The 27,591-nt window shown below is 43.5% G+C and overlaps 3 protein-coding genes across 3 annotated transcripts; 2 read left to right on the top strand and 1 right to left on the bottom strand.

Annotated features, from left to right (window-relative positions):
* Positions 1-6,361, bottom strand: slc13a5b (solute carrier family 13 member 5b). The gene is given in 13 exon segments (XM_068584217.1): positions 1-559; positions 1,295-1,432; positions 2,512-2,673; positions 3,182-3,303; positions 3,420-3,526; positions 3,617-3,829; positions 3,962-4,084; positions 4,184-4,364; positions 4,488-4,699; positions 4,969-5,105; positions 5,191-5,319; positions 6,225-6,337; positions 6,340-6,361. Coding segments are annotated over 13 exon segments (1,785 nt in total). The 3' UTR covers positions 1-433.
* A 3,847-nt stretch (positions 6,362-10,208) lies between these two features.
* On the top strand, positions 10,209-23,211 carry wdr81 (WD repeat domain 81). The gene is made up of 12 exons (XM_068584216.1): positions 10,209-10,699; positions 11,416-11,927; positions 12,844-16,397; positions 16,483-16,590; positions 16,707-16,906; positions 17,038-17,219; positions 17,471-17,636; positions 17,896-18,061; positions 18,178-18,990; positions 19,125-19,270; positions 19,386-19,568; positions 21,438-23,211. Exons 2-12 carry the CDS (start codon positions 11,566-11,568, stop codon positions 21,762-21,764), a joined length of 6,207 nt encoding a protein of 2,068 aa, XP_068440317.1. The 5' UTR covers positions 10,209-10,699; positions 11,416-11,565; the 3' UTR covers positions 21,765-23,211.
* Positions 23,212-23,801: 590 nt separating this feature from the next.
* serpinf2b (serpin peptidase inhibitor, clade F (alpha-2 antiplasmin, pigment epithelium derived factor), member 2b) lies at positions 23,802-27,098 on the top strand. Its single transcript, XM_068585504.1, has 9 exons — positions 23,802-23,918; positions 24,486-24,554; positions 24,761-24,835; positions 24,971-25,256; positions 25,424-25,567; positions 25,664-25,852; positions 26,028-26,170; positions 26,277-26,481; positions 26,574-27,098. Exons 2-9 carry the CDS (start codon positions 24,501-24,503, stop codon positions 26,924-26,926), a joined length of 1,449 nt encoding a protein of 482 aa, XP_068441605.1. The 5' UTR covers positions 23,802-23,918; positions 24,486-24,500; the 3' UTR covers positions 26,927-27,098.
* The last annotated feature ends 493 nt before the right edge of the window (positions 27,099-27,591 follow it).

Raw genomic sequence — 27,591 nt, 5'->3', positions numbered from 1 at the left:
AATGTGATTCTTTTGCACTTGATCTCAACACCATGTGTAGTTCATGATTTATATAAAGCGCTTTAAATTGCCTTCTAGCCTTCCCTTAGCTGCTTAAGTCGATTCTAAAATCTCACTATTTGAAAGTAGAGATACTCTTTTATGTTGTATCTGTAACCTAATAATGATGCAATGTAAATAAAGACACAGTTTTAATTTCATTCCTCAACCACTCTTCTTTCAATCATACTCGTCACCACTTTCTTTCCCAAGCAATACTCAGGTGATAATGAGAACAAGCCTTGAGGGCCTTGTTTTCTAACAGCAGTGGGACGCAGGCGGTTCACCGTGCGGTCCTGTGCTGTCGCTCTGACCAGAGCTTTGTCTGGCACCTGTGGATAGGGAGGGCAGGGTGTGCGTGGATCCTCTCCTGTGGCAGTACCAGGAGGGAGGCTCACACCCCGGTGACGTTGGCCCAGGCCGGGAATGTGTCCAGGTCGAACATGGCCTTGCCCCAGCTGTTGATGGCCAGTGTGATGCAAAGGATGCCAATGAGGTTCATGACTATTCCTGTCTTGGCCTGATGGAGAAGAAGAAGAAGAGCATGCCGGGATATTAATGCAATACTTGGACATTTTGAGAAATACATTTGTTTACTTTCTTGTTGAGAGTTAGATGAGATCGATACCATTCGTATGTCATTCAGTCAAATAGGAAGCTATACAGCTAGAAGCTGGTTAGCTTAGTTTAGCATCAAGACGGGAATTATGGGGAGACAGCTGTGTCTGAAGGTAACATAATGCACCTCAGAGCACCTTGAAACCACAATACTTCGTCAAGGAAATAAGTGTAAAAATGCCAAGTAGCAGTCTTTTATCAGGGGATTATGTGCCAGACTATTTATTATTCTCACAATGACAAGAGAAGTAAGTTAAACTAAATTGTGTTTTTATATTTACCATTAAGAAATAAAAGTTTGTGAAGACAGAAAGTGATTGTACACAAAATCAACAGAAAGCCATGTCATTTGATATTTCATACGTCCTAAATGCAAAAGGACATGAAGATATGTCATCATGTCAGCTTGAGCTAAAGAAAAGTTCTTATTGATCTTCTCCTCTGACATTCAGCAAGAAAGCAAAATAGCGTTTTTAACGAAATGAAAAGTTATTTCTTTCACAGTTCAGATCACAGCTGCAAGTAAACATAAAATCAGCCATCCTCCTTAATGTTTAACTGTGGCCCTAAACTGCCAACTTTGCACGTTTAACACATCATTCACTGAACCAAGACAACAAATTGCCGCCATACTCACCATGTCAAACACTTTGAGGTATCCGTAAGAGAAGACTATCGCGTTTGGAGGCGTCGCGACAGGCAGCATGAAGGCAAACGAGGCGCTCAGAGTACAAGGCACCATGACGTACAGTGGGTTGATGCCAATGGACTGAGACTGCAATAATCACACGGAAAGCTTCAACAGTCAAAGAGCCATCATCATGAAATCCTCTACTCCTTCATCTGGCTATTTTTCTTGCAACCATAATCACTGATTTATGAGTCAGAGTAAAATCTGTGCAATTCTTTGTGGACTGAGAACTCTCATTAGGTGGGTGTAATTAAGATGTAATTCCCGCAAGCTCGGAGCTGAGTCATGACATCTCGAATAGGAACGCTTTACGTGTGTGACAATAATGGCACACTACTCAGCGGCAGCAAACATCACTCTGTGGAATTTGCTTCTGAATTACATATGCTGCAGCACAGAAGCTTCCAAGTGCACAGTCATTTCTGGCGATTAAAATAAACAAAGGGGGGGGGAGAAAAAAAAGTCAAAGTTTATAGTCAGTCCCTAAACTACAGGCTGTATATCAGGTCACCACAAAGACAGTATTTAGTCTTGTCCGGTGGTTTCAGTTTAAATCAAATACTGCATATTCCCTTGACAGGATGACACATAAAGTGACATAACACAAGCCATGATTGCCATAAAGCGTCATCTCCTCACGTTCAGCTGATCACATGCTGCTTTCTTTCTATCTCTGTTTTCACACTGGGGTTGGACCCGACTGGGCTTCACCCTCAATAGATATCTTTCTAAATACCCCTGCTTGGCACTGGCTTTTGCAACCCAGCCCTGGCGTTCTCTCGAGTGCTGGACAAGCGGACACAGTGATGCCATTCTTCAGCAGCAGCGGGGTGGGCAGTATTACAAGGCACTGGGCTGCATTGGTGAGTTTGGCAGGTTATTAATGGGAGGAGGGGCCCGGGGAAAGGGACCAAACACATTCAGCCTGAATGACCAACTAGACCGGGGACCAAACAAGGAAAAATAGGCCGGCTCCCACTGGGAGTAGTTTCAATGCTGGACTCCAATTGGGGAAATCGGTTCAAAAGAAATTACTCTATGTAGCACTTCACCTTACTGAACCGAACATAATTGTATGTCTCCCGCGGTCTGAGATCCTGCCTCTGCTTCTGCCTTTTTCATTTTTTTTTAACACATTTCACATTCTCCCCCTGAGAACTTACCATTGAGGCTAAGACAGGTAGGAAGAGCGTTGCAGTGGCCACATTACTGGTGCACTCTGTGAAGGTAGCAATCAGCAGGCATAAGATGATAGCAATTGCCCAGGGAGGGATGTTTTGCAGGGGAGTCATTTGATCTCCCAACCACTTTGAGAGTCCTGATTCCTAAAGAGAGAGAAAAAAATATATACATACAAAATATTTTCTGGGGAAAAAAAAAATTGTACATCTGAGTCGACATTTGCTCATTTACTGTGATTAAACTCAGGTCTGTGCATCATATACAGCATCCGCTGGGATATTACTCATGGGTATCCGCAGCATAAGTAAGCAAAACTAAATCAAACTAAAGCGACACACCCACAGGGAACATGTGATCAAGCGGCAACATGACATTTTCCATTTGCATAGCTGTAACCTACAAAACAGTATTAGGAGAACACAAATACAAATTGAAGCAGTAATGCTGGATTAAATGCTGCACCATTCCCTGTGAGAGTCCCTTGTGCATATAGGAAGGCCATTTGGATCCAGCGTGGGAATGCCAACAATAAAAAAAAACACTATTCAGAGAGGGTTTTACATAATAGAACATCTCAACAATCAATAGCATAACAAAAGGGGGTTGATTTTATGGAAATCTTTTCCAACCTGAAACACAGCCGACACTTACTTCACTGCCCTTCGCGAGAGCAAAACCTCCACCGAGAAGAAGCACGATGCCCCACGGTACCTTCTTTTGGGCAACTTTCCATGTGAGCAGAGGTGGAGTTGGGCCAACAGTTTGAGGGGGTGCTGCAGAGCCAATGCATTCAGTGTAAGTATTGATACATTGCACATTGTCTCCAGCGCTGAAGACTTGGATATAGCTGGATGATACGCAACACATACACTTCCAGAATGATGCTCACCTGATTCCAAACTTTGAGTCCGACACATACAGAAACGCGGGGGTTTGGAGGGCAGAACAAAGAGAAGGACGGCAATGAAGATTGCCACTGTGGCATCTGTCACATACCTGAGAAGTGGAATGATGAGGAAATTAACAAAGGACACAAAAGGTCCTAAACGATGTTACCGTGCGAGTGGTTCATTATTGTGTACAAACTCTGCTTTTAAATTGAAGAAATCTGTCGCCCAGCCGTCGACGAAGCCCGGGTCTCTTGTGAACCACATCGCCACCAGCAGAATGAAGAGACACAGGACACTGATCTCTCCGAAGGACATGGGCCCCAACCGGCGATGCTCCTCGCGGATCACATTATAGGCAGCAATGTCCTTCTCTGTCTTCAAAGCCCCACAGCCCCACGTCTTCTTAAAGCTAGAGGGATCACATGGGGGGAAGAAAACTCTGCGTCATCTTGACAATCACATTCCTGATGTGGCCGAAGTTTCTTGATGTTGATTCAAGTCTGTGTCACTTTAATTAGGCTTTAACCGTCACCAAACTCACTTGAATCCCATGAAGACGAACTGCAGCCAAAGCCAGGCCAGTGTGAGCATGATAATCATGTTAGGGAAGGCAAAGCCGAACCAGGAGGCAAAGTTAATCACATCCCCGTTTTGGGGAAAGAGTCTAAGGATAAAATTTAAAAAAAAAAAAGTTTTTATTTAATCAAAAAACATTTCATAGAACAAGCTTGGAACTAATAGAACATGACAAAACAAAGCTCACTGGTTCATCTGGCCCTTGAGCACCAGATTGGGACCGGTTCCTGTCAGCGTGGCGGTGCCTCCGATGCTGGCAGCGTAACAAATACACAGGGTCATCCCTTTACACATTTTACGCTTTTCTGCGGCGTCTTTTTGCACGGCAGCCTCCGCGGCCACGTCCAAGAAGGTCACCACCACTGGGCCTTCAAACAAAAAGAGAAAGTTATGAAAAGAGCTACAAAATCACCTAGTTTCATAGGCAGTAAACGCTTATTTTGCTTGGCCAAACAGAACACAACGTGCACATGAAGACGACCACAGCTCACCTTGGCCCTCACTCTGTGGAGGCTGTTTACCGTCAGTGTCTGATGTCTGGACCGGCTCCTCCTCTGAGCTGAGGATCTGAGGTAGCTCCGCGTCACTGGTGTTGAGCTGCTGCAGCACTGCTTGGACAATAGGCACCATCATGGCTGTGGTAGCCGTGTTACTGATCCACATGGACAAGAAGGCCGTCACGCCCATGAAACCCAACATCAAACTGCCAGGAGGATTGAGAAAAATAACACACACAAAACATGAACACTGTCGGTGGCCTTGAATTGGAAGAGGCTGACCAGGGTGTTTTTTTTTTTTTACGACAATCAATAACAAAAAAGAAAGGGAGAAATGCTTTTATGATGCCAATAATCAAGTTGAACATAAAGTCTTTATCTATATTGGGTGTTTTTGTTATCTTAGTTGATTGCGTATGCTTTGGAAATGTTAAAGACGAGAAGCCAAACTGCGGCGGGCATCCGAGCCACTCACAGCGCCGGACGCACACCAACGATGAGCAGCACCCTCAAGGCGATGCGCTTGTGCAGATTCCAGTGCTCCACGGCTACTGCGACCAGCAGCCCCCCCACGAACAGCATGTTTGTGTCCTTCAGGTACTGCATACACACCTGGGTCACAGAGGGAGACGGAGCGTGAACAGAAATCCATCCCCGCAGAGCCACTTCCACACAACCGTTAGTGGTTTTCACTTACGTCTTTGGATTGCATGATGCCAAACGCTGGGAAGAGGATGGCTGGGAGCAGAGCCGTGATGGCCAGCGGGAGGACTTCTGTGCACCAGTACACCGCCATCAGGGCAATCACATAGGCACATTCTGCCTCCTGCACACGACAAGCATGTAATCACATACACATGCGCACAAACACAAAGACTTGTAAAGTCAAAAACGGCTTCTTGGAGCCGCGTGAGTGTTACATCATTCTGAATGGGACGTGATTATGTTTCAAAGGTTATAGATAAGTGTGCGTTTTGTTATACCTTTCTGGTCACCTGCATGTGAACTTCTGAGATAAACGCCCCCTCCAATTGTTATTTGTGTATTTATAATGTGTTCATGTCGTATTGCTTGTTTTTCAGCCTTGGTTGCTTTGCAAAGATTTCCTAAACGTTATTTTTTTCTACCACATTGAGAGCTCATATAAATGAAAGCCCATTTCTGACACCAAAAAAAAAAGGTTATAATTATGAATTCTTTTTTTTGTGTGTGTGTGTGGCGGAAATGGGCTTCCATACAGGGGTCACCCTGCGTGGCGTAGTTCATGCGTCGGAGTGCATGTCTATCATAACACGCTGGGCCCACCCGCCTGTGTGCGCGTCTCCATGTCCCCATGTAGCTGACACCTCTCACTGCGTGTTTCCCACGCTGGACATGAGCCTTCCTGTTCATCCACAAGGAGTTAAAATAACACGACTTCAGCGCGCTCCCGCCTCAGGCCACACCGGGCGGTTCTCATGCAATTTGTGTGCAAGTCCATCAACAGGTGCAGGAGAGAACCGGACGCGTCCATTGAAAACTCTGCACGCGCGCGCGCGCTGTGAAACTCATCCTTCATTAAAGTAAATGAAAGAACTCAGCAGCCGGTGTTTCGCCAAGTGGTATCCGACATTGCTGTCGCTTCATGCCCAAACTCACCAGGAGTTATCGCGTTCTTCCACTTTTGGTAATTGGGCAAAGTTGCATTGTGTTTGTTGTTGTGTAAAAAAAAAAAAAAAAATAGTTACATACCGGGGTCCCGATCACTAAAGGCAGCGGGAGAAAGAGAAACGGAGCTGTGAAGAGGATAACCTCGTTTCTAGCCGAGCAGAGGTATTTGAAGAATCCCATCCTGGAGGAAAACGGAGAAAATGAGGCTTTCGCACCATGGATCACGCTTTTGACTAGCAGGCGAGAGGAGGAGGAGGAGGAGGAGGAGGAGGGGAGTCCCACGGCACATAAAGGAGAGAGGGAGAGTGAGTGAGAGAGAGAGAGAGAGAGAGAGAGAGAGAGAGAGAGAGAGAGAGAGAGAGAGAGAGAGAGAGAGAGAAGAGCTGACTGATTGATTCTTCTTCGAAAGAACACAAAGGTTCTTCCAGATATCACGTACAATGAGCAGTATACCGGCTCCACTTGAGTGAACTTGGAAAGAAAACACTGTCGGAACTTTACCTCTGGTGTTGTAAGGCGGGGCTTTTGCACCTCTGCGGGGAAGTCAGTAATTGTGTAATGTTTATTATTAATGTTTGAAGGGAGGCAGATAAGACAAATAGCTACAGTTTGTCACGTCGGTCAGTCATCGGAAAGGACAAGATCTGCAGACTTCCGTGTCAGGAATTAGGAATAATATTCCAGAATAAGGTGAAGCGTGTGGCGGTTTTTTGATTCATCGCTGCCTCGCCTTGTTGTTTTGGACCTTTATCGCTGCTTTTCTGTCAGGAATCCATAAATGATAGGAAGCCAGGGCCGTAGCATGGATCTGATAAATACTGAGGTCACGAGACCAGATACTTACAGTGACACCCTGCACATATTATTATTATTATTATTATTATTATTATTATTATTATTATTATTATTATTTAACGTTCCTGTAAATAACACATCTCTTATAGTCTAGACTCTACGTGCTGTTTCTTACTGCTTTTACTCATTATTTTTATTTGACCATGTCTCTTGCATTTTACCTGGTTTCTGCTGTAATAGTGCACATTTCCACATACATTTATATAAAATTGAAATATGTATGTCTTAAAAAAGTAGTAGACTACTAATATCACCATCAACACTCATTGTGCAATTTTTTTTACACACTTACTTATTATTTCTATACCATTTGTATATTTAATATGCGTCTTACTGTTTCATTTTCTTTTATTACTGTTCTACTGTTTATTTATATTCCTTGATCTTTATCTTTATTTACTGTGAGCAAAACTGCTGTATTCCTGTAATTTCCCCACTGAGAGACTCATAAAGGAACATCTTATCTTATCAATCAGCTGGTGTCAAGCATCGTAGACTATACAAGCTACTGACAGGTGTATATATCAACTCTCCATGATGTCACCTAAACACATAAGACACACAGGAGTAGAAAGCAGTGCAATGGATGCTGGGAGATAAGCTGGCAGTCTCCTCTTCAGGCGGCATGTTGTTGCCTGAGAGCCAGGAGCATCCACCTGAAATATGTGTTGCAACCTCGCTGCCAAATTGCTTGTGTTCTGTGCATTAAATCAAGTACCTACTCGTTCTTCTGTGTGTTTCTGCTGACCTGAATACTTCAGCACATCTACTGTTCACCAAAATAAAAGCCTTCTTGAAAGCACACATGAACTATCACGCTGAGTTTTGTTCGCTTCAGTTCGACTTCAGAACAGAACGCGAACCTGTGAAAGGGATTGTAACAAGAATAATGAATGGAAAATTGTGAGAACTAGTTATGCAAAATGCGCCACTTCCACAAAAATGTCATCAGATTCTATTGACTTTGACTGGGTGTATAAATCGATTAAAGCAGAACTTTGTTCGCATCAACAAAAAGATCACATATTTCTAACCGAAAGATCAGACAAAAGATGACTTGAGGGAGTCGTGTGCGTTTGGGAGCAGCATGTTCTGCCATCAACGTATTTTCCTCCAGAGGAAAAGACTGGCTTCCTCAAACGTATTCTAATATTTTATAAATTATTTCTTTATCAGCATTCTTCATATTTCAACGTGCCAGTGGATTTCTGTATTGTGTAAGTCACAGGGTTATATATGTAACTCTGTGTTGGTTGGCTGGCAAAGATACACCTTGCTCTTTGGTTAAAAGGTCTGGATTTACGAGCCAGTGAGTGAGGAGATGTTTGTGACACAACTGGGAAAAGTAAAGAGGAGAAACACGGCATTGGAAAAGCTTTTTGCTTGTTTGATTGATGCCGGTGATCTGATGGCATGAAGTCTTTGTGTTTTCATATTCTTTGTTTTTTTAATGTTTTTTTTTTTTTTAAATGAGGTGTCAAATGTCCATGTCAGCAAGTTTGTACGAGAAGAAGAAGACAATCTAGTTTTGTTATTAAGAATTAAATAAGTGATACAAATTGTTCCCTAAAAATTGTTCCCTCAGCCTGTGGCCTAACTTAACTCAAAATTTGACTCAAATTGTTTTTTACCTAGAGAAAAAACCCTGTTAGCAGCAGAAACAACTTTTCTTTTATGTTCTTTTATGAAAATGATCGAAAGTCAAATTTAACTCAATTATTTTGGGTGACAAATATTATTTATTGCAAGGATCCTTTAATGCATTGCATTATAATGGGTTATGGGTTATAAAAAAATGTGGAAAGAAATTTTGCACCATGATGAATTAAAGTGTTCACAAATGTTCATATCAAGTTTGTTTAAAAACTCAGATTAGTTGAGTGCGTTCCCAGGTGCTGACAACTGCAGGATTCATAAGCTAATCCATAATCAATAAGGTTATTGCACACTGAGAAGCATTTGTCAATATTCTCCAAAGCTTCATATTTATAAAAATCACATCAATGTCAAGTTTGCTACTGCAAAATAAAAAGGTATAAACCGACCCTTAAATGTATTCATTACTATCTCAGAGAATATATTGGAATTTAAATGTCAACATTCTTTTCTGGAACAAGATATTTCTGTCTGTCACTTTAATCTTCCGATAAACAGACGATAACACATTCCTATTCAGTCTCTGATAAAACACTAAGCGTCCAATTTAACATCCCTGCAAATTGGCAGATTTGGTGTGAGTTTGTGGGGAAAGAATATTCAATATAATAGTTCATGTCAAAGAGGGATCAGGCATGCACATTAAATATAATATGTAAGACTTCCTGAATCTACCAACTGTCTGGACAACAGTGCTGAAGGATTTATGTACGACATTACAGACATAACGCCACCTAGTGGAGAGGACTCTAACGACATCCCCAGTCAGGTAGAAGCACACGTTTATTTAAATTGAACACAATAGAGACAATGTCACCTTGAGGAATTGTCAATTTGGGAAATGGTCTATAATAGGGTGTTTAAAAAGAAAAAATAATTCTTAAAAGACAGAAAATTACTCGCAAAATGTGCTATTGTCGCTTCATTGCATTCACTACATTAGCTCATCAAGCTATATGCCTAGTTTGTCAGAAGGATGGAAAGCCCTTTGCTTACTTACCTAAAACGTTCTAAATTCAATTCAGTAATAGAGTGGGTACCATTGTGAGACGCACGAGACAAGTGCTTGCCAGTCGAAAAAGTTCAGAGAAAAAGGACAAGATAGAAGAAAATAAAGATTAGGAATAACAAAAGCAGGAGTAAAGAGAACACTGGAGAGTGGTGGTGGATAAGGACAAGGCAGAAGTTGTTTGTTCAGTCTGTTTTGGGGAAATGGCTAATAGGAAAATGTTTTTAAAAAAAAAATTAGAGATGTTTCGTAGAAACATTTGGCATTGTGCTATGACATGTTATTTTTGGATTTTTTTTACATATGACAGAACATTTAAGAAAAGGGTGTACATCACAAATATATTGATTATCCAAGCCAGATTCTATATACAAGTGTAAGTTTACAAGCCAAAGACTATTTTTGTTTTGTTTTTAACAAAGAGTTTGAACTGTAACAACAAAAAGAACAGTATGCGTTGTCTGTGATATGTGTATCTAATTACACAATCAGAGTGTGTGCCTTAGTATCCCCTTTTTCTCTTCATATTACCTATTTACATTTTTAATACTTTAATTGTTCATCCTCTGCAGTTGATACAAATATATTTTACTTCTCATTAATATTTCGGCGCACATGGGCTGATGAGAAACGTCCGAGAAACTGGACCCTGCAGGAGCTCGTTACCTCCACATGGTGGCGGTAATGCGACACCATGGACGCCCTCTGCCTTTACACGCAGAAGAAGAGGAGGCGCTATCTCGCAGCTTCAGCAGCAGTAATCACATGAGATGGGGGCCGGTGTTGTGTCACGTGAGGTGTCTCCTCTTAAACATGGCTGCAGCTAGCAGCTAGAACAAAACATCATCGGACTGACTGTCGTCCGTCTGCTGACACGCACAAGTGAGCATCGGGGGAGCATGTTGGAAGTGACCGTGGCCCCGCTGCACGTCCTCGATTTGTCACGTTACCGTCGCACAAACTGATCATGCGTGAAGACCGCGGGGCGCCGCTAGCTCGACGCTAGCTAGCTGTCAACTGCTACAAGTGGGACGAGGTGAGCTAACCTAGCTGTTGGACAGTCATTGTTGTCGTGCTTTATTCACGCTGGAGTTACGTGGAGCCGCTCTTGTTCAGCTCCACGTCCGTAGGGTCGGTCACCCGCCTCGCGCTGCGCGGGTAAGGTCTCGTGACGTTAGCGAGCTAGCAGTTCGCGTGAAGTTGACGTTACTTCCCCAAATAGTCTTCTTCAAGAATTAAACTGACTTTCACCGTCCCTACGTATAACACGTACGAGGTTGGCGTTAGCTCAGTAAATAACATGTGTCGTTTGAAGCGTATAGTATTAAGTAGTTTCGTTTTAAATTATTATTATTGTTTTCGGACAGTTTCCCTTCCAGACAGCTCACGGAAATCCATTAAAACGTATTTATTTCCGGTACTGGCCTGGTACGACACAAAGTCAGTGTAATTGGTAAAGTTCCAGTTTAAATCACTGCACTGGAGGCTCTTTTGTAAACTTGTCTCTCGGGTATAACGGGAGTCTTGTCGCTGTGGCGGAAGCAGCAGGCGGTCATGTGAGCAGAGCTGAACTTCAGGAACTTGCAGAAGTGCTGTGCACATCACTCCTTTTTATTGCAGCAAGCAACCTACTTCTCTCAACTGTCAAAACAATCTGCCGTCACAGTGTTGCACAGCAATATAATTGTTGAAGCACTATAGAAGAAACTAATCTAATTGTCCAATAATTGTCCTTTTTGATTATTTTCTCAGAGGCACTGACTGCTGGAAAAGGAGATTAGGTCTGCCCTTGATGACTTTGATATCATCCTTCATGAATGTCTGAAAGGCGACCTTGTGGGAGACAGCAAGGTGTATGCAGCGGGACATTGTGCGACTCTTAACGAGCATTGGAGACTCGCCATGGATTCGCTGATGCGTGCTGTTGAGAAAGACTTGGGGGTTGACCGGCGGCAGCAAGGCCCAGGTCCCCGTCCCAGGGAGCTCATTGCCCTTGTTCCTATACGCTGGGTGACGGGGCTGAGGGAGAGGAGGATCATGCGCTGTGCCCGCTTTGACAGCGTCACTGAGGCCGAAATTCGCACCTACCTTCAGTGTTCCCAGGCGAAGCTCCCTCCTGGCTGGACACGAGTGTGCATTCAGGGTCTGAGGAAGAGCAAGCTGAGCTACAGGATGGCCAGAGACCCAGGCCATCAACTAATGGAGTGCACGTCACAGGATTCCTATGTCAAAAGCATGCAGTATGTGTCGCAACATAATGTCAGGTACGCTACACCCTTTGGTACTCTTTCATTCTATATATTTTGTAAAATGTGGCAATGCATGTCAGTAGACATTTGAAAATAGTGAAGTGAAAATATGCCTTTAAAAAATATATGCTTTTCCCATCACAATTGACTGTAATTGGTGAACCCTTATCCAAAAAGCTTAAAGAACCGTTTCTGTCATGAGAGAGCTGAAACAATTACTTCAGTGATAAGTTGATTGGCAGATCTTTAGCTTAAAATTATTTTGTTCAGTGATCAATTGTTTTAAGTCATTTCTCTAGCTTTTTTTTCATTTATAGTAGTATAAAATGTTACTGTCTTTAGGTTTTGTCCTGTTGGTCAGACAAAATAATACTAAATAAATAAAATAATTTCAAGGCGTGACCTTTTGGCATGGGAGATCTGCGGAGCAGTTTTTCTTTACTACTTTCTTACATTTAACAGTAAATTATTGATCAAAAAATGATGGTGATATTAATCAGGAGTTTGAATCCTAACATCATGGGACCTAGAAGTTAACTTGAATCAACTTGGCTTTGTTTATCACTTAATGTTTATATCAGTTTGTTTTTTAATCTAATTGAGCTTTATTTAATTGCATTGCTACCTTCAATAAGTGGGTAGCGGGGTCTCTCTATCGTGCACTCTTCATGACAATGAGCGGTTTGCTCTTGCTTTTAGTTTTTGAAAGATTTCTATTGTCAGACAGTTGAACTTAACCATTTAGATTAATTAAATTGTCTTAGTAAATGTATGTTTAGTGTTTTGTTTTGCAGTAAAGTTAAAGATAAACGTGTGTAATAATTAAGTTTAAAAATATCAAAATGGTGAATAATAAATGCAGCCATTGAGTTGAATATATTGTAGATGTAAACTCAATCTCAATCTGCTTTTTGTCTTTTCCCCTTTTCAGGAATCTGTGGCGTGACGCTCATTCCAAACTTGTGCAAGCGTATTCGGGAGCCAATGAACGGATGCATGTTGCAGCTGTAGATTCAGTGCGTCAGGCTTTACAGAAGCTCTTCAATTCTACATTCATCTCAGCTGACAGAATGTCACCATCTCTTTCTCCTGCGAGAGAGAAGGAAAAAGAAAACTACTTGCCATCCAGTTCATCTTGCTTTTCCAAGTCCCAGTCAGACCATCTGTGTCCCAATGTTCTGCCTGCAGATTGTCTGCTGGAGACAGCAGAGATGCTCTATGTTATTCTACCTTACACTCAGTATTCACTCCATGACATTGTCTCCTTCAGCCCAGCCAAGCTCGCTAACAGCCATGCCAAAGTGTTGTTTATTCTCTACCAGTTACTAATAGCTCTGCAGGGATGTCATGCAGCAGGTCTGTCTTGTGGAGAGCTCTCCCTGCAGGACATCGCTGTGGATGAGCAGCTTTGCAGTCGTCTCAAGCTTAACCTAGCCCATTATGAGGAATTGGGGCCAGAAGGGGATGCAAACAGCGATGTTACTGGCAGACAAGTGCCAAAAAGTGTCCTGCCAAGGAACAACTCATGTGTGAGCCAAGAAAACAAAAGACTTTGCAAAGACTGCTTTGATGAGCTTAAAAAGCTGGTTCTGGACTGGGTCCACGGGCGAGTCAGTAACTTCCGCTACTTAATGGAACTGAACAGGTTAGCAGGACGGCGAGAAGGTGACCCCAATTATCACCCAGTGCTGCCATGGGTGGTTGATTTCACTGTGCCATTTGGAAAATGCAGAGACCTCAGGAGGTCGAAGTTTAGACTCAACAAAGGGGATAAGCAGCTGGACTTCACATATGAGATGACCAAAGAGGCTTTGGCTGCTGCAGCGGGTAATGGGGTTGGTGGAGGTGGTGTTGGTGGGGACCTTGGTGGCTCTGTGGGTGCTGGTGGCGCTGGACCGTCTGACCATCTCCATGTACCTCATCACATATCCGATGTGCTCTCAGACATAACCTACTATGTCTACAAAGCGCGACAGACACCCAAGTCGGTGTTGTGCAGCCATGTCAGATCCCAGTGGGAGCCGAATGAATACCCAGCCAGCATGGAGCGCATGCAGAGCTGGACCCCCGATGAGTGCATTCCAGAGTTCTACACAGATCCCCTTATTTTCCGCTCAATCCACCCCGACATGCCAGACCTGGATGTGCCTTCCTGGTGCAAGTCGTGCGAGGAGTTCATTGAGGTCCATCGACGCCTTCTGGAGAGCAGAGACGTGTCTCAATACTTGCATCACTGGATAGATCTCACATTTGGGTATAAGCTGTCTGGTAAAGAAGCCGTCAAGGCCAAGAACGTGTGCCTGCACCTGGTGGACAACCACACCAATCTGACTACCTACGGTGTAGTTCAGCTGTTTGACCAGCCACACCCGCCACGTTTATCTCCTTCTCAGTACGCCCCGGCAGAACCTCCTCTCCTCGGTCTTGCTGCGCTTAACGTGCCTTCACTACACATCCCTCAAACCGACACCGCGGCTGACACTGTGGATGGACTGGTGCCAGAGTCGACCGGGTGCGAGTCCAGTGGCTGGACTATGGTAGACCGAGATGAAGAGCTTGAACAAGGTATGGAAGCTCTGGACTCATTAGCGTCCACTGGCTCGGCCAGCTCTACTTCCTGCTCCGTGCCAATGCCGAGCATCAGTACGGCAGGAGGGAAGATGGGAGGAGAGCACACAGCACTTATTGTATCGCAGTCCCCGAGTTCTTTCCCAGGGGAATTCACAAGCGGCTTAGGCCCTGGTTTACGCAGTGCCATGTTACAAAGAGGTGGGCCAACGAACAAAAAACACATGGAAGGGACTGTGACTACTGCCAATGCAGAGGAAATCAAGATCCTCCTCCCAGAAGGCTTCAACCCGCTGCAGCCTTTGGATGAGCTTGAGAAGTTGAACAATTTCCTGGTCAAGAGTCTGCACGCTGAAGTGGGGCATCCCGACTGCACGAGGGACGGTGTCATAATTGAATCGCTACCCTCTCTTACACATCTCTATCAAAGAGACATGCAGGCCTTCGGTGTTCTCATCGCTGAGATATGCTACCCCTCTAAACTGAGGAGACTGAAACCAGGCACGCCCCTGAGACAGCGTTTCCAAGCCGTTATCAAGCTATGCTCTGCCAACCTCCGAGATGTGCCACTGTCTCTGCATTATGCTCTTAAGACGCTGCTGCTAATTGAGAAGCACTCTGGAATAGCACAAAGAGAAGAACCAGATTGCCCCCGCCCACTCCTTTTCAAATATGAACCCATCTGCGATGGTCTCCCTCCCCCAAACCCTTGCCAGTTATTGAACTCTATCATCTCGCCCTTTTCTTTCCCTTCCTATTTTGCAGCACTTCACCGGTTTATCTTTTCCTACCACGCCAAGATGGAAACCACGTGTAGTCTTCTTCAAGGTAGAGATGTTGTCTTTCACCTGTGGCAGCAGCTTGAGACGCTATTACGGGGTAACGTCACAGCCGAGGGCCTCGAGATTCTCTTGCCCTTCATTCTAACCCTCATGCTTGAGGAGTCCACTGCCGTCTATGCTGCCTGGTACCTTTTTGAGCCCATCTCCAGAGTACTGGGTCCCAGAAATGCAAACAAGTACTTGCTGAAGCCACTGATCAAGGTTTATGAAAACCCTCACTGCCTGCGGGGACGTTTCTATCTCTACACAGACTGTTTCATTCTGCAGCTGATAGTGAGGCTCGGCCTTCAGGCCTTTTTATCCAGTCTGCTCCCCCATGTGCTGCAGGTCATCACTGGCTTTGAGAGCTCCATCTCAGGCTCGAGCGGGGAGGCTTGCAAAGGGCTAAGGGGTGGCACATGTAACCTTGAAGAGGAAGAGGATTTTCAGTGCGGCGAGGTGCGACCATCTTCTGGGTCTGTTAGCGGGACTATAGGAGCCGGCAGTGGGGCTACTGGAGGAGTCGGGGGGGTGGGAGAGACGGGGATGGTCGATTACTCGTCTGGTATTAGTCTCAATGATCAAGTGTTTCTGTCAGAGGCAGAGGACTTTCAGAATGGGTTCTATGACAGCGGTGGAGCAGGGGGGGCTGCTGGGAAACAGCAGAGCCACAACTCTGCAGGCAAGGATCAAGACCAGGAGTCGATTAGTGTGGGGAAACTAAGTGACAAAAGCAGCACAAGTGAGCTCTCACTGGGTGATGGAGACTCGATGCGGGATCGAGCCAGTCTCAAATCAGCCGACAGCAGCCAGGACCTGAAACAAGCTAGTGAGGGAGAAGAGGGAGGAGAGCTGGAGGAAGAGGAGGCGACCGAGACTAATGAAGGACAGACTGACGATCTTACTGCTGCCAACCTCGAGCTAACTCTCTCTGGTCACACAGAAGCCTCAGAAGATACAGTTGCCACTCTGGAGGGTGAGTTTGTGAAGGGACTGGCACTGGAACCGACTGAGACAGGCATTGTGGGAGAGCAAGAGGAGGATGACCATGATGCATCTGACGAGTCTGGGGAGAAAGAGCAAAAGATTCTTCTAGGTGAGGGAATGATTGATGTTTATGTAAATCATTTGTTTATTAATTGATAACGACAAAATGATTTGACTAATTTCTCCACACTCAGATACAGTCTGCAAAACCGTTCGCTGGCTGTCGGCAAAGCTCGGACCAACAGTGACTTCTCGATACGTCGCCAGAAATTTGCTGCGTTTGCTCACAAATTGTTACATTGGTACGTAAATGCAGAACATAAAGAAAAGTTGAATAGCCGCACACACTTTTTGTAATATTTTCACAAAATATTGACGAAAAGCCAAGCCTTTTCTTCATTGTGCTCTCTGTCTGTAGGACTTGAGAAACACCAGTTTGTGGTCGTTGCTTCTGAGGAGAGCGGTTTGGAGACTGTGGGAATGGGCAGCGTGTATGAGAAGAAGCCTGTTGTTGGGGACCAGACGGCTGGACCGGTGTTGGACTGTCTCATCTACATAGCTCAACTTTATGGAGAGCCTGTGCTAACTTACCAGTACCTGCCTTATATAGGATATCTGGTAAGGCAAATATACAGAAACGCACTCAAAAATCTAATTTGGCTCATTAAGTTTGATTTCTTCTTTTTTTTGTGGGGGGAAAAAGACATTTTTAAGTTACAAGTTAAGGTAATGAATATGTATGTTTCCAGGTTTCTCCACCTTCTTCGCAGCGCCTTAACACGCGTAAGGAGGCGAGTCTGCTCGGAGCGGTTGCACTTACGCAGAAGATCATTGTCTTTCTCTCTGACACCACTCTAATGGACATGCTGATGAAGATCAACCAGGATGTGCTCCTCCCACTACTTGACTTGCTCACCACCCCCCGCATGGGGTAATTATCACACATTTAACTCAACATACTAGATGTATGTTGAGGTCCAACTTGTGATAGGGTTCATGAGAACACAGCATGCCAAATAGGAGGATTGTAAAATATTGCAAACATTAATTTTCTTTTTTATGAACTGTTTGTGCAATTTCTTTTTCAACTTTTGCATTTAAATTAGAGTATAATCCGAGTAATGCTACAAATAGTTCTGTCATTAGTCCTCTGCTTGGTTGTGCCCATTCTGCTGTACTCAGGTTCCCCAGCGGGGTGCAGACACGCACTGCCGTCTGTCTCAAGACACTCAGCCTGATGGCTCTCATTTGTCTGCGCATCGGGAGGGAGATGGTGCAACAGCATATGGCTGACACTCTGCGTCGGTTCTTTGCCATTTTCTCTCTGCTGCATTTTCTGCAGCCCCAGGTATGCACACACACGAGAAAAGAATGACAAGCCTGACAACCGTAACGTCAAGTTATTTTCGAGAGCACTTTTAACAAGCACATCTATCAGAAAGGGCTTTACAAAAATGACAGAAAGGCAGATGAAAATAATGAGACAGAAATGTTGAAACTGACAGAGGGAGAGAAAGATTATATGCATTTGTGAGCATGGCAGGATGGTTGTTTTCTTCATGTAGTTTTGTCTTTGAGATGTGGTGATTGTGTCATTTATAATTTAGCTGGACAGCACCCCTTGCAGAGTTGTGGGAGAAGTTACGGTTGTGGACGTCTGCACACCAGAAAAGACAAATATGACATATGAGTTGGGAGTATTGGAGGAGCTACAGACTGTATTTAACCCTGAAATGGCCCATGCCTCTTACATCCCCTTCTACTGCCTCATAGGTAGGAAATGCATCATCTGGTGCCAAATTAAAAACATCATATCCAGCAGAAAAGTGGCTGTATATTCTGTGATATGATCCTTGTTATATATTAGTTCTGTATTGTGATATCCGTAGGCGACACGGCAATACGGAAACTGGTTCCCAACCACGAGCTGGTCTGGCAGCTGGCCCAGTCCTACCATCAGAGTTTGCGTCGGGGGAGTTCAGAGACGTCAAGTGTGGAGCTACCTTCGTCCTCCACGGGGGTTCCTTCCGGTTTTGGCGGACGCATTGGTTGCAGCCCATTCCCTGCACCCGCCACTAACTCCATCATGCCGGGAGACTCCCTCCCTGAGTCGGGCACGTTTGGGAGCCACCTGGTAGGAAACCGTATCCAAGTGTCCCGGGACAATGATTACGACAGCAGCCGGAATCTGGGCTTGGCCAACTCTTGGGGACGCTCCAGCCATGCCACCTCTACCATCACCACGGCCTCCAAATTCACCGCTCCATCCTCTGGCACAGCTTCAGTCTCCTCCTGGGTGACGGGCCCCACCCCAGAGGACAGCGTGTTGAAGCAGGAGCTCCCTCGCAGTGGCCGTTCACTGCAGGGCAACTGGCTGGCCTACTGGCAGTACGAGATCGGCCTCAACCAGCAGGATCCACATTTTCACTTCCACCAGATACGTCTGCAGAGCTTCCTGGGTCACTCGGGCACCACAAAGTGTTTGGCACCTCTGGCAGGAGAGGATTACTTCCTCTCTGGAAGTAAAGACAAGACCGTGAAGCTCTGGCCCCTATACAACCACGGCGACGGAACACAGGAGGTGGAGCCCAGTGTGACGTATAGCGAACATCGAAAGTCAGTCTTCTATGTTGGACAGCTAGAGGCTTCGCAGGAGGTCGTCAGCTGCGATGGAACTGTGCACCTGTGGGACCAGTATACAGGTAAGTTGATTAGAACTACGCATCATAAACTTACATATAGTTCTTAGCTGGAGAGCGTGAGACAAATGGGTGGAATGAAATGACTACTACTATTATGTGTAACTATACAATCTATCTCAATCTATTTTCCTTAGGCAAACAGATCCGCTCGTATGACGCCGTGGATGGGAAGAATCCCATCACGGCTGTCACCACAATGCCGGCGCCACACTGCAGTGTTGTGTTTGGCAGTGCGGATTCTATTCTCCGCTTCATCGATCCTCGCAAACCTGGATTGCAGGTAGTAATCTGCCACCACAACATCCTCCACTTACAAGTGTGTTTTACAACATAGTAAGATGCGTCCGCTATAGTTATTCCAGACTTGACAGTGACAAATCTTCCCGTGTCCCCAGCACGAATTTCGTCTGGCATACAACAATGTGAGTGCTGGCCTCATCCGCTACCTGGCGGTGAGCCCTTCTGGGCGCACCGTGGCTGCAGGGTTCTCATCTGGCTTCATTGTTCTGCTCGATGCGCGCACTGGACTGGTTCTGAAGGGCTGGCCGGCTCACGAGGGAGACATCCTCCAAATGAAGGTATACTGTTTCTTTACCGTATGTCTTTATCACTGAATAGGGCTGGTTCTGGGTTACTTCTTTGTCAGTAGACAGTGAAGGGTCAATAAATAGGTGGTCAGCTTTTTGGACGATTATAATAAAACAGATTCCATGAAGAGAGGGAAAGAGAGAAAGGATGACATACAACAATGACCTAAAGCGGGGATGTTGCAACTACGCCGCCTCAAGAGCATTTCACAACAGACTTCAGAGGAAATGGGGGGGAAAAAAACAAGAAAATATGTAAAACTCCAAGTTGGTGTATACTAAACTTGTATGATTGTTCAGCTTGGGAGGGAAACATAATTATTTGATTTCTGATGGTTAGGAGGAACAAGTTACTGTTTCTGCTCTAGAAAATGATACTAAATAATGGCCACGCTAACGTTAACCCTGGTTATGTGATTAAGTGGACGGTCACTCTCTTTTCTGTAGTCCAACTTTGTTTTCTGCCAGATGAACTTATAGCCAAATACAAGTGAACAGCTTCTCCATAGTGACTCCCTTACTTTTGTTAAGCTGTCAGCATGGTGTGACTTCTGAAATAGGAGACGGGTTGTATGGTTATAAGGTAGCATCATCGGTATACCATCAAATACTACAGGCTTGTAGGCTTTTACTGGAAGGTCTGTTTATTTGTTGTTTACTTAAGACGTATAAACCAGTACATGTGTATAACATGTTTTTACAAAATGTCTTTTGAGCAAGAGTCAGAGTAGTATCTTGACTTCCACTAGCAGCTTAGGAGGTTCTTGTGGATCAACCGGCAAAATCTGGTGGGTAGTAAATCTCAATCGGGCTTCGTAGTAAACAGTGGACACTTTTGGATCAGACCGTTGTCTTGTCACTTGTCTTGACTCTTTTTCTCAGTGACCGACATTACGTTCCTCTGCCTGACCTCAACTTCCTGATTGGTTGTCTGGATATGTTTTTATGAGTGTTTTTTCCTTGACACACTCAAGCTTACTCTTGGATAATACATATTCCAGAAGAGGACCAGCCATGGGATTTGTATTTGTACAATTTCCGAAGGTAGTGATACTAAGTGGTGCAGAGATGGTGAAAGTTGTACCCAGCCAGTCTGTTGTCAACAGTGCGCAAGCATGAGCAAACTTTATTTAACCCCAAATTAGGTCAAGGATTGTATCTCTAGTTTTAAAGGCACAAGTTTAGGCAAATATGGACACAGGTTACTCATTAGAAAGGCCACAGTGATTCTCACTGGTCCATTTGTATTACTCATACTGTCCCCTCAATTTGTGTGTGTATCAACAAGTGACTGTTTAAGTCTTTTCTATCTGACAAATTTCATACAAATACACTTTTAAATATTTTAAAAACTGTTTGTATTACATAAAGATTATTAAATGTAACTTACTCCCAAATTCAGGTTCTATGTTCGTAGGTACAGGAACACTACTCGTCAAATGAGTTTAGTCATTTAAATTCAATCCAAAGTGATGTGTCATTAACTGTAGGAATATGAGTAAAATAATTGATATAAATGGTAGGCATGGGGTGATATGAATATTGAATTTGATCCCAATAATCATGAAATAATTCTAACAACTTTGCCTTATCCTTTTTGTTAAGAAACAAATAGTTTGTATTGCTTTACAAATAGAACACACAACTTCATTTTTTTAGCAAATTTCCTTTTATTTTTAATGAAAAGCAAACCATCATAAGAGCTAGACAATTTTCAGTTACTTTTAGGGGAGTATTAAAGATGATCCCAATAGTGAAAATTCACCACGATCGACCTATTGTGAGTACATCATACTGTCACTGATGAGTAAGTGACATCAACAGTCGGTGACTCCCTTTCTTTGTGTCTTTACATTTCAGGCTGCAGAAGGAAACTTGGTGGTCAGTTCCTCCACTGACTACACACTCGCCGTGTGGAAAGATCTGGAGCACAAGCCTCTTCGCCAGTACAAGTCGCAGTCCGACCCCATCCACGCCTTTGACCTTTACGGTTCTGAGATCGTGACCGGAACTGTGGCGAACAAGATCGGGGTGTACTCCATGGCGGATATCTCACTGAGTCCTGTGAGCAGCACAAAGCTGAGCTCTGAGAACTTCCGTGGCACTCTGACCAGCCTGGCGGTCCTGCCCACCAAGAGGCTGCTGCTGCTGGGCTCTGAGAACGGCGCCATCCGGCTACTAGCTTAGAGTTAAAACGATCTTAACAATGATCTTGAATCTGTCTCGTTCCTGAAGACGCCAGCTGTCTGAGTTCTCTCTGTCCCCTGCTGTCATGTGCTAGAGGTCAACTGTATTAGTAGGGCACTTTCTCCACGTCGCTTTCTGAATGAAGCAGCACAAGTAGAGGCACAGTACGGCGGATAAGCTTCATGTCGACCGACTCTCGCCACTCTGGCTGTTGGCACTGAATTTGATGACCAAGACGCGTGTGTTATACAGTTAAACCTTTATCACGTACAATGCATACCATGTTGTTTTTTTTAAAGCCTATAGATGTATAGAAAAGTATATAATGCGGACTTCATATTTTGATTAGGTCAGTTATTCTGTTCAAAAGAATCAGAAGACGCGCTCAGGAAGGTGGAACCAAACACGGTTCTTATGTAGTGTTTACACTTTCCAAATAGATGCATAAAAACACCAAAAAAAAACATTGACCTCAACTCTCATTTCCCTCACTGTTCGAATACATGAGTACCCAAATGCACTGATTTAAACTATGCAGTATTTGTAGATCAAATAATTTGTTTGTTTAAGCGTTGCTCCATGTTCCATACAAGTTGTTTCACAGTAGATTGTTTATGCGCCATGAACAATAAAAGTACGTTCGCTGTTTCGTCGGCAGTCTTGGTGCATCTTCTCAGTGTGGAGGCGCTTCAATTGTTGTCACTCGGCACAGCCTTTACCCTACTGCACAAGTACGGCCTAACATTTAGATTCTCACTCAGATTTTAAAGATCGAATGTTTTTAATCCACTAATAAATTACAAATATTAGTTGCTTTGGGATTTTTAAACCCTGTTTTCAGAGATTCTCGATTTCACGGCCAGACCCTGTAGCAACATTACACTGGCAGTGTATCTAAGCAGGTGCCACTTGGTTGGGTATGCCAGTTATTAGACTCACTGCTTTCTACCTGTTCATTACAAAAGCTACAATAAGAACAGTCAATGCCAAGATGCACTGTTTTGTATGTAATCATTTATATGTAACTGCATATGACTATGTTGCGAGAAAAGTTGTAATTCAATAAGAATGTGGTTTATTTGCTTCTTTATGGTGTAATGCAAAAGAAATTGCCTACAAAACTTTTAATAAGTCTATCAAAAGTCTTCAAAGGCCCTTAGCATCAAATCACAAAGCTCTCCCCCTTCTGTGATTTTATCACGTTCATGTTGTGAAATGCAGTTTGCCTACTTTTCTAATGATTTGCCCAAAGCTCAAACTGCTCTGACGAGTATACTGCTACACCTTTTGATATGTTGTGTTTTTTGTAAGCGAAAGCTCAATGGTCATAAAACGACAAACTTTGTTTTGACAATAAAAATTTGTAGTCTCATATTGATAATTGGTTAACAATAGCTCCAGAATCTCTGAACATTTTAAGAAAAGTCTTTGAAAACTCTTATTTATAAACTGCATTAATAAAATAATTGCTTCCATGTTTTACGTTTGTGTGATTTTTTCCCTCTCGGATTCCGGCTTACCGGCTGAGTTACTAGAACTCAGATTGAACAAAGTCCCCTCTTGTGTTTGCAGAAGATATCCCTTTTGCTTAGTGGTGAAATGTAACCAAATACACTAAAAAAGTTATTTATTTTCTTAACCCCCCCCCCCCCTCCCTCTATCTAATAATAATATGCCTCAACACCTAGCATTAGTTTCTGGATTTAGCAGAACAATCATGTCTGTTCTGTGAAATTGGTAACACATCAAAGCCAGAGGTTTCTGGGAAATGTGTACTTGTGTTCCCCGTCATCAAATGTGTAACTGGTGTGAGCAAGCTGTCGTTTGTTTGCCCACACAGTGTTGGATTTACCACACTTTTGCAACTAATCTGACATATTTTCTGTCCAATATTATGTTATGTCATAATATTGTCATCTGCCCATTCATATGCAAAGTAGCTGAGCGTCTGTGTCTTCCATATATAGCCCTCGATGAGCCTCAGTAGCTACATTTACAAACAAGTAGTGGCAAAAAATGAGGCCCCAATCAATGTAAGTTGATGTTTAACTGTTTGCTGAGCAAATGCCAATCTTTGACTCTCAGGAATTCTGTTCACTCAGTCGCTCCTTTTTTGGACAAGGCAGCACATTTGTTTTCTAATTTAAATTCAAGGTAAGATCAAACTTATTTAAAAAAGTTACTGAGATACTATTGTACATAGAATAAGTTAAATCCTGCTCAGCTATTCCTGGTTTTTCATGTTTGTGTGTTAGGTCCGCAACGGGGGATGTGGTGCTCCACATTTTTTTTTTTACATTTCATCAGTTATTATGAATAGCGAATATCTGTATACACCACAATGCATTGATACGTGACTGTTTCTGCCACGACAAGTATAACAAGTATAAAACCTATAACTGCTTTTTACGAAACAAGAATCAGCTAAACTAAACTTTTAAAAAAACTGTAATTAGCATGGGATTGGAGACAGCTTGTATATCTGCTAATAGCACAAATGTTTCACTTTCTCTGCACATTTTGATGTCTTCAAAAATCTTTTGTGTGGCTTCATCGCTTTAAGTATATTTCCGGAGGATCTGGGCTCCTTTAAAAGAGGGTGACTAACCTAAAAGTGTTGGAAACCTGCAGACAATACAGCGAAGAAACTACACAAAAGGCAAATGTAAAGAGTGTTTGCGTTCCAGAGGTTTTTTAAGCCAACATTTCTTTCTCTCACAGTTCCATTTTAAGGATATGGACCTTCGTCTGACACTCCTGTTGATCTGTCTCTGCAGCCACGGAGTCACTGTAAATCATTGGAATTACTTATTTTTAATTTAAAAGATTGTGCTAGACTAGTGGTTCTCAAGTGGTCTTTTCTCCAGGCAAAGGCCCCAGACCCACTGAAAAAGCGACCCACCAGTTGAGAATCACTGTGCTAGATCATTTTAATCTGTGCTGATTATCTAACGCTTGTATAGATTGTTGTTTGATGCCGACTTCCTTCTCAACAGAATGCTCAAGTGGCAGAAAATGACTCAATCCCTCTAGTACCTCTTATTCCTTTGATGCCCAGCCACCCCAGAGAGGTTAGAGACAAAACAAGAGTTTGAGAGTTTTTCTCTCTCTCTCTTATTGTACTGGCTCACTGTATTCTGGTCATTTCACAGTTTGGAAAATACCTTCTTATACAAAACATTTTGTTTTGCTAATCCCGCCTTCAGAAGGGAGAAAATGAAAGTGCAGCACAACCAGGAATTGTGCACACCACTGACGCACCTGTACTCGCAACAGCCATAACTAGTGGGCCAAATGGGAGCTCATCAGAGGAAGAACATGGCGAAGATTGTCTGGCCGTCGGCCGGAGCCAACAGTCAAGGGAGGCCATCGGTGCAGCCATTCAGAAACTGGGTGTGCAGCTGCTGCAGAACCTGGAGACAACGCCGGAGCATCCAAATGTCATCATATCTCCTCTGAGTATATCGTTAGCGCTCTCCCAACTGGCTTTGGGTAAGCATGTCTCGCTGCAGCATTCACATGACACACACTGGAGCAAACCAGCTTGCTCCCTTCATGTATGCGATTACTACATGTGATGAGTTGTGTCAGCAACTTGGCCAAGTTTCTGTGGACTGTCGCCGTTCTCATCCAATTATGGCACCCCTCTTCTTTTACAGGCGCAGTAAATGAGACGGAGGAGCTGCTGATGCATCATCTCAATGAACACACTCTCCCATGCTACCACCAGTCTCTGCATAATGTCTTAGCGCAGCTCAGAAGCAATGACCTGCAAATTGCCACGCGCATCTTCCTGCACCAAGGTCACTTCCTGGAAATAATGTTGCGCCATACTAGATGTTGAGACTACACAGCTTCTGTTTGCAGAGACTTTTATTAATGTTGATCATTTGTTGTAGGGTTCCAGCCAAAGCAAAGCTTTATCAATGAATCCCGGAGGTTATATGACTCAGAACCAGCAGTACTGGAGGGCCTGCAACAGATAAACGACTGGGTAGGGAATGCAACAAATGGAAAGATGACCGACTTCCTGTCTGCTTTACCACCAAATCTGCTCCTCATGCTCATCAATGCTGTCCACTTCAAAGGTGAAATGTCACCATATTTATGTCATTGGCTTCTTCTCTAAAGAATCTTTTTTGTTGACAATAGTTATTTCTAAAACGACCAGTGAAAATAACCAAAGAAATCTCCCAATATTTGTAAGCTACTGTATGTTTGAAATATGCTGCTGAGTAAAACTGAGACCCATGTTACCCACAGGAGAGTGGAAAGCTCGATTTGACCCGCGCTTTACCTCAAAAGGTGTGTTCTACCTTGACAAGGAGCGCATGGTTGATGTTGAAGTGATGGAAGATGCCAAACACCCCTTAAGATTATTTAATGATAATGACCTTGAGGCTCAGGTAAAACACACATTTGTTATCTACGGTTTAATCACTGCGCCCAAAATACACAATTCTGAACATAACTTCCATTTTATTTACAACACCATTGTGTCTTCCCGTGCAGGTAGCGTGCTTCCCATTCCTGAAGTCCATGAGCTTGTTGGTGGTCATGCCATTGTCCGGCCAGGTGAATGTGTCTTCACTTTCCACAAAGCTGAACATCTCGGACTTGTATCGTCGTCTGCCCAAGGAGAGAGCTATTCAAGTTAAAGTCCCCAAATTCAAACTGGAGTATGTTCAAGACCTGAAAGAGGTTTTTACTAAATTAGGTAAGAGGTTGCTATATCTTCGTTATTGAATTCATTTTCACCATAGATACTTACGGCTCACTGACCTTTTTTTCCGCTTCGTTCTTTGTTAGGCCTGGGAGATATGTTTTACAGTTCCAACTTGGCTAACATAGCAGATGGCCCTCTGCTGGTCTCCAGCGTGATGCACAAGTCCAGCATGGAGATAAATGAGGAGGGTGCAGAGGCTGCCGCAGCCACCACTGTTGTCATCTCACGGGCATCAATCCCTGTTTTCCACCTCAGCCAACCTTTCTTCTTTGCCCTCATAGATGATATAACTCAAGTGCCCATTTTCATGGGTGTCATTAATAACCCAAATCCTGGTGCTCCTATTTTGGAGAGAGGAGAATTAGGAAGCAAAGATAAAGTGGGATTCTCAATTGATAAGGATCATGTTGGCACATTTAGAGGCCCACCTAAGTAGGGACTAATACTTTTACTCATACTGCCGTCCCAGGAAAAACCCATAACAATGATTGTATAGATTAAATGTACAATGCCATTAAACTGGATCAAAATGTATGTGTGAAAACAGATGCTTCATGTGTGTCTTTGTTTCATTGAGGAATAAACACACACTGGTGCATTAGATGACGTGTTCTGGTAAAGCATTATTGCATCAGTTTGTATGTGGTTATTTTTTTTAAAAATATGTCCCCTAATAAAGTGAAGTGATTTAAACAATACTATTTCAAGGTTATGACATGGGTTTTATTGTCGTCTTGAAGGTAAACTGATGATATTGATGAAATTTGGAAATAATAAAATAGATGACATCTTAAGGGACCTATCTGCAATTTGACATACTTGAGAGGGACTTTTTTTAATCCACTATGTGTCTTTTTTGTAACAGGTTATGGTCCACTGAATGAATCCAATAGTATTCAAAAAGTAAACTATTTTGCGATTAAATAACGCAAAGTCAAGGATCCTATTAAAAATAGTATGCGGTAACGTGGAAAACTCCTATTTTTCTCTGCCTGTGAACGCATCGATGTTGACGTCACGTTATGGTTGGCGCTGACATCCATGCAGCTGGTCTACGGTCAGTTTCAATGTCTTTACCAGGCTGATATATTAACGCTGTTT

This window comes from Clinocottus analis, unplaced genomic scaffold (genome assembly GCF_023055335.1).
Source record: "Clinocottus analis isolate CAN_PGR_092001 unplaced genomic scaffold, fCliAna1.0.p SCAF_2, whole genome shotgun sequence".
Lineage (NCBI taxonomy): Eukaryota > Metazoa > Chordata > Actinopteri > Perciformes > Cottidae > Clinocottus > Clinocottus analis.
The sequence above is the reverse complement of the archived record's forward strand: the minus strand, read 5'-3'. Positions and strand labels throughout refer to the sequence as shown.